Source organism: Staurois parvus, unplaced genomic scaffold, assembly GCF_062004578.1.
Source record: "Staurois parvus isolate SC_StPar_1 unplaced genomic scaffold, SC_StPar_1.0 ptg000449l, whole genome shotgun sequence".
Taxonomy (NCBI): Eukaryota; Metazoa; Chordata; class Amphibia; order Anura; family Ranidae; genus Staurois; species Staurois parvus.
In genome coordinates, this window is record NW_028318245.1 from 6580399 (window position 1) to 6597500 (window position 17102).

Below are 17102 nucleotides of genomic sequence, written 5' to 3' on the forward strand. Positions count from 1 at the left end.
GTGCCACCTATCAATGCCATATGTGGGCATGGCACTTTAACTTTTTTTTTTTATATATTTAATTTTTTTTTTTTGCACTGTCCCTTTTAAAAAAATTTTTTTAGCACTTTTATTCTTATCACAAGAAATGCATACATCCATTAGAGGCCTAGGGAGCTTTGCCACAAAGTTCTCAAGCTTTTCAATACGGAGGAACCTCTGATATAACTTTCTGGTCTCAGAGAACCCCTGCAAAAAAATGACTGTGTCTAAAACTCATGATACAATCCTGCGATGGTCAGTGGGAAGAATGCTGCTCAACTTGTGTCATTGGGAAGAATGCTCCTAACACTTGTATCATTGGGAAGAATGCTTCTCACACTTGTGTCATTGGGAAGAATGCTCCTAACACTTGTATCATTGGGAAGAATGCTTCTCACACTTGTGTCATTGGGAAGAATGCTCCTCACACCTGTGTGATTGGGAAGGACGCTCCTCACACTTTTGTCATTGGGAAGGACGCTCCTCACACTTGTGTCATTGGGAAGAATGCTCCTCACACTTGTGTCATTGGGAAGGATGCTTCTCACACTTGTGTCATTGGGAAGAATGCTCCTCACACCTGTGTGATTGGGAAGGACTCTCCTCACACTTTTGTCATTGGGAAGGATGCTCCTCACACTTGTGTCATTGGGAAGAATGCTCCTCACACTTGTGTCATTGGGAAGAATGCTCCTCACACTTGTGTCATTGGGAAGGATGCTCCTCACACTTGTGTCATTGGGAAGAATGCTCCTCACACTTGTATCATTGGGAAGAATGCTCCTCACACTTGTATCATTGGGAAGAATGCTTCTCACACTTGTGTCATTGGGAAGAATGCTCCTCACACTTGTGTCATTGGGAAGAATGCTCCTCACACCTGTGTCATTGGGAAGAACGCTCCTCACACTTGTATCATTGGGAAGAATGACCCCTTTACAGATAGCTAAAAAAATCATTGGTGTCAGTAGAAATGTATGTGAGAGCCAGAAATTTCTCATTGCTCAATGAACCCCTAGCAGCCTCTGGAGGAACCCTGGTTGAGAAACCCTGTTCTAGGGTATGGAGAAGAAGTGCTGTTGGATACAGGAAGTGATGTAAGGTACTGAGAGGAAGTGATATGGGATACAAACAGGAAGTGATGTAAGGTACAGACAGGAAATGATGTAGATTTCAAACAATCAGTAGAGAGGAGACATTGCTGGAACTGGCAGCAGAGGAGGTAATAAGATATCATTTTATATTAACACCCAATAACACCCCCCCCCCCCCCCCCGCACATACAGTCTGAACATAGAGCCATTTGCACCACTGCTGGGTTATATATGCCCTTGGGCTGTCCCAGATCCCATAAGAACGTCCTTCTATTTGAATAGGATTCCACGTTTTCAGAGGCCCAGGATATGGCGTGCCACAGAAGTGAATGTCCAGTTCTTTCAGTTGCAAGGCCACCCACTGAATGCCCATGCTGGAGCAATCCCCCTCCACTGACCACCAATGCCGGAACTATTGGAAATGTCTTACCTGCCATCAATGAGCATTTTTTTTTCTCCCATGGACACTAGGGCTGTGATGAACTAGGAATGCAGAGAGAGAGCATCAAATCGCATGGGACCACACCCCAGAAAATGCTTTGAAGTAATTCTTTCGATGGTGCATGACCCTGGTACGGGTGGCAAACCTTGTCCCCTCTGCCTCTCCCTTTTTGTTTTCGAGGCTGTAGGGAAACAGACATGTTTGGTGGTCCTGCCCGAAAGTCTTAAGATTTTGGACCCAGGTCTACTCTATGATTCAGTCGGTTCTGTCAGTCTCCTTATTATGTAACCCTAGGGAAGCCTTGTTGCACAAGTCCATCACGTCCTTTACTGAAGCTCAGAGGAAGCTGGTGGGGTTTGTCTTCCTGGCAGCACGGAAGACCATAGGTAAAGCCCAGCACAAGCCGTTTCTTAATTTTGCTGAGGTTAAACAACGCCTCATGGGCATCATGGTGTATGAGGAGCTCACGAATACCCTCTCCAAGTTCCTGAAGGTTTGAGACCCTTGGATAATCTACAATGGCCACACGGGTCTGGATTGCTCCCTACTGTCGATATGACTATTATTGCAACCTGATCTTGGGCAGCACAATACATTGAGACACATGGGACACTTTTTTGTCTTCTTCTTTCCCCAGGCAAGCTCCCCTTTCTCTTTCTCCTCCTGGTCCTCTTTCCTCTTCTCCTTCACTCCTTTGGTCACCATTTTGGAGGGGTTTTTTGTTGCCTCCCCCTATCCTTTCCTCTCTTCCAGTTTGCGACCCCCTTGTGCTGGGAGTTGTTTTTCTCTCTCTTTATTCCCCTCAGGGTGTATGACTATATAGGCAACACTTTTTCCTACAAATCTGCCTTATGTGATTCTACAGTTTTGGATTTGCATCCTTTTTGACCTTGCTCTCAGTTGGAGAAGACCGAGTATAGTTATGTGACCATTTGGGCTTGGTCCTCATGTCTTCGTGTTAAATGCTGTAATCTTGCTATCTATGCCTTGCATTTTATTGTACCATTTTGTGCATTGCTTTTATACCTTTTGTTATTTTATATTGCAAAAATCAATACAAATCATACTAATGAAAATCACACAAGACCCAACATGTGGGGTGTTTATTAGGGTATTCTGGTACACTGAAAGGGTGTAAGATAATGGTAAGGTACAGTCAGGGAGACTCAGCAGGATTACAGGAGGTAAACAGAGTGCAGGGTGAGTCCACAGGTAACAATCCAGGTCACAATGGGAGACACAGCAGGATCATGGAATAGCAATGCAGCACAGCGAGGACGAATATTGCACAGGGTAGCAATATGGCACGGCAAGGAGTAATAGAACATGGGTAGCAATATGGCACAGCAAGGAGTAATAGTCCATGAATAGCAGTATGGCACGGCAAGGAGTAATAGTCCATGGGTAGCAGTATGCCACAGCAAGGAGTAATAGTCCATGGGTAGCAGTATGCCACAGCAAGGAGTAATAGTCCATGGGTAACAGCATGGCACGGCAAGGAGTAATAGTCCATGGGTAACAGCATGGCACGGCAAGGAGTAATAGTCCATGGGTAACAGTATGGCACAGCAAGGAGTAATAGTCCATGGGTAACAATATGGCACGGCAAGGAGTAATAGTCCATGGGTATCAATACGGCACGGCAAGGAGTAATAGTCCATGGGTAACAGTATGGCACGGCAAGGAGTAATAGTCCATGGGTAGCAGTATGGCACAGCAAGGAGTAATAGTCCATGGGTAGCAATATGGCACAGCAAGGAGTAATAGTCCATGAATAGCAGTATGGCACGGCAAGGAGTAATAGTCCATGGGTAGCAGTATGCCACAGCAAGGAGTAATAGTCCATGGGTAACAGCATGGCACGGCAAGGAGTAATAGTCCATGGGTAACAGTATGGCACAGCAAGGAGTAATAGTCCATGGGTAACAATATGGCACGGCAAGGAGTAATAGTCCATGGGTATCAATACGGCACGGCAAGGAGTAATAGTCCATGGGTAACAGTATGGCACGGCAAGGAGTAATAGTCCATGGGTAGCAGTATGGCACAGCAAGGAGTAATAGTCCATGGGTAGCAATATGGCACAGCAAGGAGTAATAGTCCATGGGTAGCAATATGGCACGGCAAGGAGTAATCATCCATGGGTAGCAATATGGCACTGCAAGGAGTAATAGTCCATGAATAGCAGTATGGCACGGCAAGGAGTAATAGTCCATGGGTAGCAGTATGCCACAGCAAGGAGTAATAGTCCATGGGTAACAGCATGGCACGGCAAGGAGTAATAGTCCATGGGTAACAGCATGGCACGGCAAGGAGTAATAGTCCATGGGTAACAGTATGGCACAGCAAGGAGTAATAGTCCATGGGTAACAATATGGCACGGCAAGGAGTAATAGTCCATGGGTATCAATACGGCGCGGCAAGGAGTAATAGTCCATGGGTAACAGTATGGCACGGCAAGGAGTAATAGTCCATGGGTAGCAGTATGGCACAGCAAGGAGTAATAGTCCATGGGTAGCAATATGGCACAGCAAGGAGTAATAGTCCATGGGTAGCAATATGGCACAGCAAGGAGTAATCATCCATGGGTAGCAATATGGCACTGCAAGGAGTAATAGTCCATGGTTAGCAATATGGCACGGCAAGGAGTAATAGTCCATGGGTAACAATATGGCACGGCAAGGAGTAATAGTCCATGGGTAACAATATGGCACAGCAAGGAGTAATAGTCCATGGGTAGCAATATGGCACGGCAAGGAGTAATAGTCCATGGGTAGCAATATGGCACAGCAAGAAGTAATAGTCCATGGGTAGCAGTATGGCACAGCAAGGAGTAATAGTCCATGTGTAGCAGTATGGCACAGCAAGGAGTAATAGTCCATGGGGTAACAGTATGGCACAGCAAGGACAAGTGCTGACTAGCAACCAATAAGTCCAATTGCACCAGGGGCAATCCAGGGAGAACAAGGCACAAGCAATGGGACCCAGAACAGTAAGCACAGGATACTAGTCACAGGACAGCCATTCACAAGGCAGCAATCAAAGGCAAACTGTTCCTAGGGCAGGAATCACATGGCATCAGAGGTGCCTACTCACACTGGTGACTTCTGATGTTCTGTGGAGTGTCCAGGGTGAAGGGTCAGAGTGGGCACAGGAGACTCCTGGATGCAGAGAAACGAGGGGAAAGGCAGGTCTTGTGCATCCAGTTGCAGCTTGGTGTGCACCCCACAAAGCAGGGCAGCATGAGGGTCAGTGGGCAAACAGGGCGATTCACAGAGCAAGGTAGGTTGCTGGGTCCACAAAAAAGTGAAGGTCTGGTGTGACCAGCATCAGCTTCACCAAATAGCAGGGCAACCGACAGCAGGGGTGAAGTATGAGGACCGAGTGACATTGGGACAAGGCTTCTGGGTAAAGGCAGGCAGAGAGGAAGATCCTGGAGGCCCCGCTGTAGTCTTGGGGCTCCCGCAGGCTTCCACAGAAAAAGGTCCTACAAAGTGGGAGAAAATTCCCAGTGTCCAGAAAGCAGCATAGACTGTACCAAACTACAAGTCCCAGAGTCAGGAAAGTAGCACACAGCCTGTGGGGAGCCATCAGTCTCAGCAGTTCTAAGCACCTTCTAGTGTCCATCACCAGTGTAAATCCAGAATAGTCTGACACTTTGGGGGAGATTTACTAAAACTGGAGCCGCTGTGCATGGTAGCCAATCAGCTTCTATCTTCAGTTTGTTCAATTAAGCTTTGGCATTAAAGCCTGGTACAATTCAGATAATCCATTTTATTATCCATCTCCATAGAGAGAACAGTCCTGTATATGACCAGATCAGTGAAGATGGACAAAGACCAAGGTCACATGACCGGGAGGATATTAGACCTCACTCTGGAGATCATCTACCTGCTGACCGGAGAGGTGAGAAATTCTGGGATTATTACACAATCATTATTCTATTTAGAAAACAATTAGCTTAGCTCATTGTATCAGGTGAAGAATGAAGAAAAGATGACAGGACATGATGAGGGGAACACAGCCTTCATTTGGGGCAGCGCAGTGGCTAAGTGGTTAGCACCTCCGCCTAGCAGCGCTAGGGTCATTGATTCGAATCCCAACCACTGCGCTACCTGCCTGGAGTCTGCATGTTCTCCCTGTGCCTGCGTGGGGTTTCTCCAGGTACTCCAGTTAACTCCCACACTCCAAAGACATGCTGGTAGCTCAGTTGGCACTAAATTGTCCTAGAAAGTGAGCTAAGGACCCTAGACTGTAAGCTCCTTGAGGGCAGGGACTGATGTGAATGTACTTATATACAGTGAAGGAAATAAGTATTTGATCCCCTGCTGGTTTGGAATGTTTGCCCACTCACAAAGAAACAATTGGTCTAAAAATCAAATGTTCGGTGTATTGTAACACTGAGAGACAGAATAGCAACAACAAATTCAGCAGAAATGCATGTCTAACAAATGATGACTGATCTGCATGTTCATGAGGGAAATACACAAAACATGACTTAGTACTTGGTGGCAAATCCCTTTTTGGCAATCACAGAGGTCAGACGTTTCCTGGAGTTGGCCCCCAGGTTTACACACATCTCAGGAGGGATTTTGGCCCACTCCTCTTGGCAGATCCTCTCCAAGTCATTAAGGTTTGGTGGCTGACGTTTGGCAACTCGAACTTTCAGCTCCCTCCACAGATTTTCAATCGGATTAAGGTCTGGCTAGGCCACTCCAGGACCTTAAAGTGCTTCTTCTTGAGCCACTCCTTTGTTGCCTCGGTCATGTGTTTTGGGTCATTGGTATGCTGGAACACCCATCCACGACCCATCTTCAATGCCCTGGCTGAGGGAAGAAGGTTCTCACCCAGGTCCTTCACTGTGTATATATATATTATATATAATACTGTGTAAATTGATGGCACTATATAAGTAGCTGTAATAAATACAATTAATACTTTTTTAAGCATTTCCATTTCTCATCATGTCTCCCTTTAGGACTACTTAGTAGTGAAGGAGACTTCTGGTGAGTATGTGATTTCCAGTGAACATCACCGCGTGTCAGGAAGTAGAGTGACCCCCAGACACATCGCCATCTCTTCATCTGTGTCCCTGACACCTATGAGTGACAAGAGCAAGAAGACCCTAGAAATCACGCAGAAGATGATGGAGCTACTGACAGGAGAGGTGAGCGGTGCCGGGAATTCTGGGACATTCTCCAGTAACAGACAAGGGATGTGTCTGGATGGTGACTGTATCATTGTGTGTGTCAGGTTCCTATAAGGTGTCAGGATGTCACTGTCTATTTCTCCATGGAGGAGTGGGAGTATTTAGAAGGACACAAGGATCTCTACAAGGACGTCATGATGGACAATCCACAAATGTTCAATAATGTAATAGGAAATAACAAATTGGGCTTGAGTGACAGGATACTGAACCACACCCTTGAAATCATCTACCTGCTGACCGGAGAGGTGAGGAGGATTCTGGGAGGTCACATGACATCACTCTCATCTCTATTAATAAAACACAGACCTGACCGGAGAGGTGAGGAGGATTCTGGGAGGTCACATGACATCACTCTCATCTCTATTAATAAAACACAGACCTGACCGGAGAGTTGAGGAGGATTCTGGGAGGTCACATGACGTCACTCTAATTTCTATTAATAAAACAGACCTGACCGGAGAGGTGAGGAGGATTCTGAGAGGTCACATGACATCACTCTCATCTCTATTAATAAAACACAGACCTGACCGGAGAGGTGAGGAGGATTCTGGGAAGTCTGTGGTGGTAATTGTTACCTTCTCTCTGTTCTCAGGATTATAGAGTAGTGAAGAAAGTATCTGGTGATCCATTAACTCCCAGCAGTCGTCTTCACAGGACATCACCCATCACAGTGCCTCCACCTCACCGCCTGACAACAGAGGGAACTAGTGCCAAGAAGATCCTAGAAGTCACCCAGAAGATCATTGATCTGCTGAGAGGAGAGGTGAGTGGTGCCGGGAATTCTGGGACATTCTCCAGTAACAGACAAGGGATGTGTCTGGATGGTGACTGTATCATTGTGTGTGTCAGGTTCCTATAAGGTGTCAGGGTGTCACTGTCTATTTCTCCATGGAGGAGTGGGAGTATTTAGAAGGACACAAGGATCTCTACAAGGACGTCATGATGGAGAATCAGCCGCCCCTCACATCACCGGGTAAGAGGAGACTTTATTGTAAAGGAGAGAACAGTATGGATGCAGAATGTGTTTCCATTTTTTCTTTTGTTTATAAGAACGTTTTAGATAATTCGTACGTCTTCAGAATTTCTGGTAAGATGTGACAAAATTGAAAATGGTAGATTAGGTAAAGAAATATTTTTTGTTTGAAAAGTCATCTTACCTATTATAAGCTGAAGCTGAAGGACTCCTCTTTTCTTCATTCATTAATAGTGAGGGTCTGACGTTAATCTATGTATTTCCACTGAGGAGGCTTTCATTACTCTATTATGGGTTTCTCTGATTCTTCCAATATGGTATTTCTGTCCTTCAGTACAGGGGTCACCCTCAGTAATGGGGGGAGGGGGTAAAAGAGTCACGCTCCTTTAAAGCAATGCTAAGTAGTGTGGGGAGGATGAATCGGGAGCTTGTGGCAGCTCCATTCTCCAGCTGCCTCGCTGGCAGAAGTGACAGCAGTGTCACTCCTGTCAGAAGGAGCAGGGACCTCTATAACTGCTGAAGGGAGGATTCTCCAGCATTTTTACCTCCAAACCAGTGCTGTGGAATTTGTTCCTTCAATACTCCAACGGTGGGTAATGCAGTTTGACATCTTTGGACACCAAATCACCTTGTCATGCCACTGAGTGTGGGGCCTCGGTGGTGAGCAGTGAGGTTTTTTGTAAGCAGCGTTGCTGAGACACCGTGAGCTGATGCAGCTCTGTGAGCACTGAGGTATTGTGATTGGGGCACTATGAGCACTGTGAGATCAGTGAGCGGGAGCACACGGAGAGGATGCCAGAGGCCTTGTGGTCGGTGAGCAGGAGCAGCAGAGAAAGCTGAAGGTTGTGTGATCAGCGAGCGGGAGGAGAGGATAATGGGGGCCATAAGATCAGTAAGTGGAAAGGAGAGGACGCTGGGGGCCATGTGTTTAGTAAGCGGGATGAGAAACAGAGGACACGGGGTGTGAGACCAGTGAGCGGGAGCTGGGGAAGAGGACGCCAGGGCCACGTGATCAGTAAGTAGGAGCAGAGGACGCCAGGGCCACGTGATCAGTAAGCAGGAGCAGAGGACGCCGGAGGCCTTGTGATCAGTAAGCAAGAGCAGAGGACGCCGAAGGCCTTGTGATTAGTAAGCAGGAGAAGAGGACGCCAGGGCCACGTGATCAGTAGGCGGGAGCAGAGGATGCCAGGGCCACGTGATCAGTAAGCAGGAGCAGAGGATGCCAGGGCCATGTGATCAGTAAGCGGGAGCAGAGGATGCCAGGGCCACGTGATCAGTAAGCGGGAGCAGAGGACGCCAGGGCCACGTGATCAGTAAGCGAGAGCAGAGGACACCAGGGCCACGTGATCAGTAAGCAGGAGCAGAGGATGCCAGGGTCATGTAATCAGTAAGCGGGCGCGAGGATGCCAGGGTCATGTGATCAGTAAACGGGAGCGGAGGATGCCAGGGTCATGTGATCAGTAAGCAGCAGCAGAGGACACCGGAGACCTTGTGATCAGTGGCAAATGAGGTTTAATATTGAAAAAATGTAAAGTAATGCAGTTTGGGGGTAAAAATATGATTACAAGTCACTCCCTGGGGGAAGAACCTCTGGGGAATAGATGGAAAAAGATCTGGGGGTCCTAGTAGATCACAGACTCAGCTATAGCATACAATGTCAAGTTGCAGCAAGCAAGGCCATCAGACTATTAGCATGCACTAAAAAGGGTATTTACCTATAATTCTATCACTTTACAAACTCTGGTTCAGCCACATTTTGAATATGCCACCCAGCTCTTGTCACCAGTCATCTGGAAAGATGTACTGGAAATGGAGAGAACCCAGAGAAGGGCGACATCGCTAATAAGGGGGCTGGAGGACCTCAGTTATGAAGTACTGCTACAAACCTACTCGCCCAGAAAAAGAGATGCTTAAAGCAGAGCTCCACCCAAAAGGGGAATTTCAGCTTTAAGCCTTTGTCCCCCGCTCTCCATTAACCACTTCCAGTCCGGACACTTTCCCCCCCTTCCTGCCCAGGCCAATTTTCAGCTTTCAGCGCTATCACACTTTGAATGACAATTGCGCGGTCACGCAACACTGTACCGATATGAATTTTTTAGCATTTTGTTTGAGACAGATAAAGCTTTATTTTGGTGGGATTTATTCACCGCTGGGATTTTTATTTTTTTTTGCTATATAAATGAAAAAGTCCAAAATGTTTGAAAAAAAGTGTTTTTCTTATAAAATTTTGCAAATAAATAATATTTAATCATAAATCTTGGCATATTTATTCTATTATCTTTTTAATAAAAAAAAAAAAAAAAAAAAAATAACCCAAATTCGTTTATAACGAAAAATTTTGAAACTTTGTTTTTACATTTTTATTTTTATATTTTTATTTGTTTTGTTTTTTTTTTGTTTTTTTTACATACTGTCACCCTAGCAGTACAGTGTCACCATGACACTGTACTACTTGTGGGGGGTGATGATTTTTTTTTTTTTTTTTACACGGATTGCTTTTATACCCATAAAGGGTGTAAAAGCAATCATTTCTCCTTCTCTCTGGCTGCATTCTTGCAGCCATTGAGAAATACTGTGAGAGCTGTGATTGGTCACAGCTTGTCACATGGTACAAGGCTGTTGTGAATGTACCATGTGACCTCTGATCATTCACAGATTTCACACGTAGTAAGCAATGATGTCAGAAGACATCTTGCGTACTACTCTGCATGTGATCACTGATTGGCCAATCAGTGATCACATGATCAGGACCTCGCACAGAGGTCCCATGTGACGATCAGTGTTCCACTGTGTCCGGAGGATACAGCGGGCACCGGATCGCAATGCTGCGCGCTCCCTGGGAGCGCGCACAAGCAGGGTGCGGGGAGGCCATTTATAAACACCCACCTGACCCTGCACTGCAACTGTCTGGCCGATTATATACAATGGCCGGATGGGAGGTGGTTAATGATTGGCACCTTTGGGGAGTGGGGGGGAGGGGGTACCTGCCCCCACTTCCGCTGCAATCTCCTAGGCTTCGTGTTAAGGTAAGTCCTACATAATGTGCTAGTATGCGATGTACTTTATGACGTGACCTTGCAGGGGAGGTTTTTTTTTCCTTGAAGTTTACTACGGCTTTAACCACTTGAGCCCCAGAGGATTTACCCCCCTTAATGACCAGGCCTTTTTTTGCTGTTTGGCGCTGCACTAATTCAAATGATAATTGCGCGGTCATGCAATGCTATACCCAAACAAAATTTACGTCCTTTTTTTCACACAAATAGAGCTTTCTTTTGGTGGTATTTGATCACCTGTGCGCTTTTTATTTTTTGCGCTATAAACAAAAAAACCACGAAAATTTTGAAAAAAAACAATATTTTCTACTTTCAGCTATAAAAAATATATCGTAAACTCAAAGTTAGTCATAAATTTAAGCCAAAATGTATTCTGCTACATGTTTTTGGTAAAAAAAATCCCAATAAGTGTATATTTATTGCTTTGTGTGAACGTTGTAGCGTCTACAAACTATGGTATAGATACTGTAATTTATGCCTTTTTTTGCTATACAGCGCTGCACTAACTCAAATGATAATTGCGCGGTCATGCAATGCTGCACCCAAACGAAAATTACGTCCTTTTTTTCACACAAATAGAGCTTTCTTTTGGTGGTATTTGATCACCTGTGCGCTTTTTATTTTTTGCGCTATAAACAAAAAAACCACAAAAATTTTGAAAAAAAACAATATTTTCTACTTTCAGCTATAAAAAATATATCGTAAACTCAAAGTTAGTCATAAATTTAAGCCAAAATGTATTCTGCTACATGTTTTTGGTAAAAAAAATCCCGTGCATTAGCGGGCAAACTGGCGCTATCTAGGAGGGGCGCTAACACTATCGGAAGTCACCAGTGACACTAATACAGTGATCAGTAAAAATCTGTTCACTGTAATCAATGACACTGGTGACAGGGCAGTGAAGGGGTTAACTGGGGGGGGGGGCGATCAAGGGGTTAAATGGGATTTCTGGTGCACTAGCGGGCAAACTGGCGCTATCTGGGAGGGGCGCTAACACTATCGGAAGTCGCTAGCGACACTGATACAGTGATCAGTAAAAATTGGTTCACTGATCAGTGACACTGGTGACAGGGCAGTGAAGGGGTTAACTGGAGGGGGGGGGGGTGATCAAGGGGTTAAACGGGATTACTGGTGTACTGGCGGGCAATCTGGCGCTATCTGGGAGGGGCGCTAACTCTATCGGAAGTCGCCAGCGACACTGATACAGTGATCAGTAAAAATCGGTTCACTGATCAGTGACACTGGTGACAGGGCAGTGAATGGGTTAACTGGGGGAGGGGGAGATTAAGGGGTTAAATGGGATTACTGGTGTACTAGCGGGCAATCTGGCGCTATCTGGGAGGGGCGCTAACACTATTGGAAGTCGCCAGCGACACTGATACAGTGATCAGTAAAAATTGGTTCACTGATCAGTGACACTGGTGACAGGGCAGTGAAGGGGTTAACTGGGGGGGGGGGCGATCAAGGGGTTAAACGGGATTACTGGTGTACTGTCGGGCAAGCTGGCGCTATCTGGGAGGGGCGCTAACTCTTATCGGAAGTCGCCAGCGACACTGATACAGTGATCAGTAAAAATTGGTTCACTGATCAGTGACACTGGTGACAGGGCAGTGCAGGGGTTAACTGGGGGGGGGGCGATCAAGGGATTAAACGGGATTACTGGTGTACTGGCGGGCAAACTGGCGCTATCTGGGAGGGGCGCTAACTCTATCGGAAGTCGCCAGCGACACTGATACAGTGATCAGTAAAAATTGGTTCACTGATCAGTGACACTGGTGACAGGGCAGTGAAGGGGTTAACTGGAGGGGGGGGGGTGATCAAGGGGTTAAACGGGATTACTGGTGTACTGGCGGGCAATCTGGCGCTATCTGGGAGGGGCGCTAACTCTATCGGAAGTCGCCAGCGACACTGATACAGTGATCAGTAAAAATTGGTTCACTGATCAGTGACACTGGGTGACAGGGCAGTGAAGGGGTTAACTGGAGGGGGGGGCGATCAAGGGGTTAAACGGGATTACTGGTGTACTGGCGGGCAAACTGGCGCTATCTGGGAGGGACGCTAACTCTATCGGAAGTCGCCAGCGACACTGATAGAGTGATCAGTAAAAATTGGTTCACTGATCAGTGACACTGGGTGACAGGCAGTGAAGGGTTTAACTGGAGGGGGGGGCGATCAAGGGGTTAAACGGGATTACTGGTGTACTGGCGGGCAATCTGGCGCTATCTGGGAGGGGCGCTAACTCTATCGGAAGTCGCCAGCGACACTGATACAGTGATCAGTAAAAATTGGTTCACTGATCAGTGACACTGGGTGACAGGGCAGTGAAGGGGTTAACTGGAGGGGGGGGGGGGCGATCAAGGGGTTAAACGGGATTACTGGTGTACTGGCGGGCAATCTGGCGCTATCTGGGGGGGGCGCTAACTCTATCGGAAGTCGCCAGCGACACTGATCAGTAAAAATCGCTTCACTGATCAGTAACACTGGTGACAGGGCAGTGAAGGGTTAACTGGAGGGGGGGGGGCGATCAGGGGGTTAAATGTGTCCTAGAGTGTTCTAACTGTAGTGTAGTGCTTGTGTACTCACTTTTTGGATGTCTTCTTCTCTGTCTGGAACGGAATGTGTCCAGGCAGAGAAGAATGACATCATATCCTGCCCTGTGTGTATGTTAACATAGGACAGGGACCGATCATGTGATTTCAGCCAGAAATCACTGGCTGAAATCTAATGATTGATCCCTCCTGGATCAAATAGTGTCACCCGCGGGTCGGCGGGAGCGCGCGCGCGCGCCCCCTGCCGGCGAAAGTGTCGGGAGCGCGGAACCCGTTTTTAAACGTGGTTTTGCGCTCCACTGCCGCCCTGCACACGTATATACACAGTGGCAGGGCGGCAAGCGGTTAAGAGGAGATATGATCACAATAAACAAATATCGAAATAGGGATTCTAGCAAAGGAAGGAAACTGTTCAGTCTCACGTAAGAAAACACGCGGCCACTTAATGAAGTTGGGCGAGAAACGGTGTGACCTTAAACTGTGCAAGGCGTTCAGTACTGTTAGAAAGGATGTGGAACTCTCTTCCGTAATTGGTGGTGTCAGCAGAGAGTGTCGATAATTAAAAAAAAACAAAAACTTTTAGATGGGCATCTTAGCGAACGCAATATACAGGGATATGGGAAATGGTTGAGACACACTTTCTCTTTCTCACGCTCTCTTTCTGTCTCTTTCTCCCCTCTCTCTTTCTCTCCCCTCTCTCTTTCTCTCCCCCTCTCTCTTTCTCTCTCCCCCTCTCTCTTTCTCTCCCCCCTCTCTCTCTCTCCCCTCCTCTCTCTCTCCCCTCTCTCTTTCTCTCCCCCCTCTCTCTCCCCTCTCTCTTTCTCTCTCTCCCCCCACTCTCTCCCCTCTCTCTTTCTCTCTCTCCCCCCACTCTCTATCCCCCCCTCTCTCTCCCCACCCCACTCTCTTCTCTCTCCCCACCCCTCTCTCTCTCTCTCCCCCCTTTCTCCCTCCCTCTCCCCTCTCTCCTCCCTTCTCCCTCTCCCCCGTCTACCTCTCTCTCTCCCCCTCTTTCTCTCTCAGCAGAGAGTGTCGATAATAAAAAAAAAAACTTTTAGATGGGCATCTACCTCTCTCTATCCCCCCTCTCTCTTTTCCCCCTCTCTTCTCTCTCTCCCCCCTCTCTCTTCTCCCCCCCCCCCTCTTCTCTCTCCCCCCTCTCTCTTCTCCCCCCCCCCATTTCCCTCTCTCCCCCCCTCTATCCCCCCTCTCTCTCTCCCCCCTCTCTCTCCCCACCTCCCCCCTCTCTCTCCCCCTACCCCCCCTCTTCCCCTTCTCCCTCTCTCTCCCCTCTGTCTCTCTCCTCCCCCTTATCTCTCTACCCCCCCTTTTCTCTCTCCCCCCTTCTCTCTCTCTCTCTCCTCCCCTTCTCTCTCTCCCCCTCTCCCCCCCTCTCTCTTCGTCTCTCTCTCTTTCTCCCCCCCACCTCTCTCTCTAAGAGCTGTGAGAATGTGGAATAGACTCCCTCAAGAGTTGGTTCTGGCCAGCTCAGTGGATTGCTGTAGGAAAGTCCTGGATTCTTTCTTGGATACACAGAATATAACTGGATATAACATTTATAGGTGACGTTGATCCAGGGAATATTCAATTGCCTCTCGGGGGATCAGGAAGGAATTTTTTCCCTGCAGGAGCAAATTGGATCATGCTTTGCTGGGTTTTTTTGCCTTCCTCTGGATCAACTGTGGGTGTAGGATTATAACTTTTTCTTCTATGGTTGAACTGGATGGACTTTTGTCTTTTTTCAGCCAGACTAACTATGTAACATCTCCCGGTCATCCGTCCACAACCACTCTCCCGGTACGGATTGTATGACTGCTTTGTATACGAAATCTGATTCATTTTTATGTATTTTCCTTTAAGACCGGAGGCTGCAAAATGTGCAAAATCCTTTTCTTTTCTTTCAATGTTACTAACAGATGAACGCCATGTCAGGAATACTTTGGAGGTTATATCTCCAGATTGTGATGCTGAAAATCATGTCGGACAATATTCTCCAGGATTGAATCCCGAAACTCACAATATACACCATAGACCATATCGTTTGGAGACGCTAACGGATCCCTCCAATCCTGATCAGTCGCACACTGTTACATCAGACATTCCTCTCCGTTCAGGAAAGCATTGTAAACGGCGAAGGCAACGGAGAATTCACACGGGTGAACGTACTTATTCATGTTTAGAGTGCGGGAAAGGCTTCACAGTGAAAAGAAACCTTCTGATACACCAGAGAAATCACACGGGTGAGCGTCCTTATTCGTGTTCAGAGTGCGGGAAATGTTTCACTTCGAAAGATCAGCTTTTTACGCACCAGAGAAGTCACACGGGAGAACGTCCTTATTCGTGTTCAGAGTGCGGGAGATGTTTCACTAAAAAATCAGGCCTTCAAGCGCACCAGAGAATTCACACAGGTGAGCGTCCCTATTCATGTTCAGAGTGCGGCAGATGTTTCACTCACAGAGCAGGCCTTCATACGCACCAGAAAACGCACACAGGGGAGCGTCCTTATTCATGTTCGGAGTGTGGGAAATGTTTCACCATGAAAGCAAACTTTCTTAGACACCAGAAAATTCACACAGGTGAGCGTCCTCATAAATGTTCGGAGTGTGGAAAAAGTTACATTGTGAAAAGTGACCTTCTTGCACACCAGAGAAGTCACACGGGTGAGCGTCCTTATGCATGTTCAGAGTGCGGGAAATGTTTCACTGTGAAAGGACAGCTTTTTGCCCACCAGAGAAGTCACATGGGTGAGAATTGTTATTCATGTTCAGAGTGTGGGAAATGTTTCACTATGAAAGGAGGACTTCTTAACCACCAGAAAATTCACATGGCAGAGCGCCCTTATTCATGTTCAGAGTGTGGGAAAAGTTTCACCCATAAAGCAAACCTACTTGCACACCAGAGACTTCACACGGGAGAGCGTCCTTATTCATGCTCAGAGTGTGGGAGATGTTTCACTCATAAAGTAAGCCTACTTGCACACCAGAGACTTCACACAGGAGAGCGCCCTTATTCATGCTCAGAGTGCGGGAAATGTTTCACTCAAAGAACAAGCCTTCAAACTCACCAGAGAATTCACACAGGTGTGCGTCCTTATTCATGTTCAGAGTGTGGGAAATCTTATGCTCAAAAACGAGACCTTCATATACACCAGAGACTTCACACAGGTGAGCTTCCTTACTCATGTTCAGAGTGCGGGACAAGTTTTATTAAGAAAGGAGATCTTCATAAACACCAGAGACTTCACACAAGTGCGCTTCCTTATTCATGTTCAGAGTGCGGGAAAGGTTTTCATGCAAAAAGAAGCCTTCTCACACACCAGAAAATTCACACAGGTGAGCGTCCTTATTCGTGTTCAGAGTGCGGGAAAAGTTTCAATCAAAAATCAAACCTTCGAACTCACCAGAAAATTCACAGCGGTGTGCGTCCTTATACGTGCTCAGAGTGCGGGAAATGTTTCACTCAAAAAACAAGCCTGCAAACTCACCAGAAACTTCACACAGGTGAGCGTCCTTATTCATGCACAGAGTGCGGGAAATGTTTCGCTCATAAGGCAAGCCTTCGAACTCACCAGAGACTTCACACAGGTGAGCCTCCTTATTCATGTTCAGAGTGTGGGAAATGTTTCACTGGGAAAGGAAATCTTTGTACTCACCAGAGAACTCACAAGGATGAGCGGCCTTAGGCCTCATGCACACGGGACATTTTTTTTCCCTCCCCTGGATGCCTTTGCAGCTTAAAAACCGCACTTAAAACTGCGTTTT

General features: G+C 46.9%; 1 protein-coding gene across 1 annotated transcript in view; it reads left to right on the forward strand.

Moving 5' to 3' along the window:
- The first annotated feature begins 1191 nt into the window (after positions 1–1191).
- Positions 1192–17102, forward strand: part of LOC149453487 (uncharacterized) — a 146377-nt gene continuing 130466 nt past the window's right edge. Inside the window, exons 1-5 of the mRNA XM_089688650.1 lie at positions 1192–1243; positions 5351–5463; positions 6536–6724; positions 6811–7011; positions 7359–7529. Coding sequence (XP_089544776.1) covers positions 5368–5463; positions 6536–6724; positions 6811–7011; positions 7359–7529 — 657 coding nt within the window. The 5' untranslated portion in view covers positions 1192–1243; positions 5351–5367. The remainder of the gene's footprint in view (positions 1244–5350; positions 5464–6535; positions 6725–6810; positions 7012–7358; positions 7530–17102) is intronic.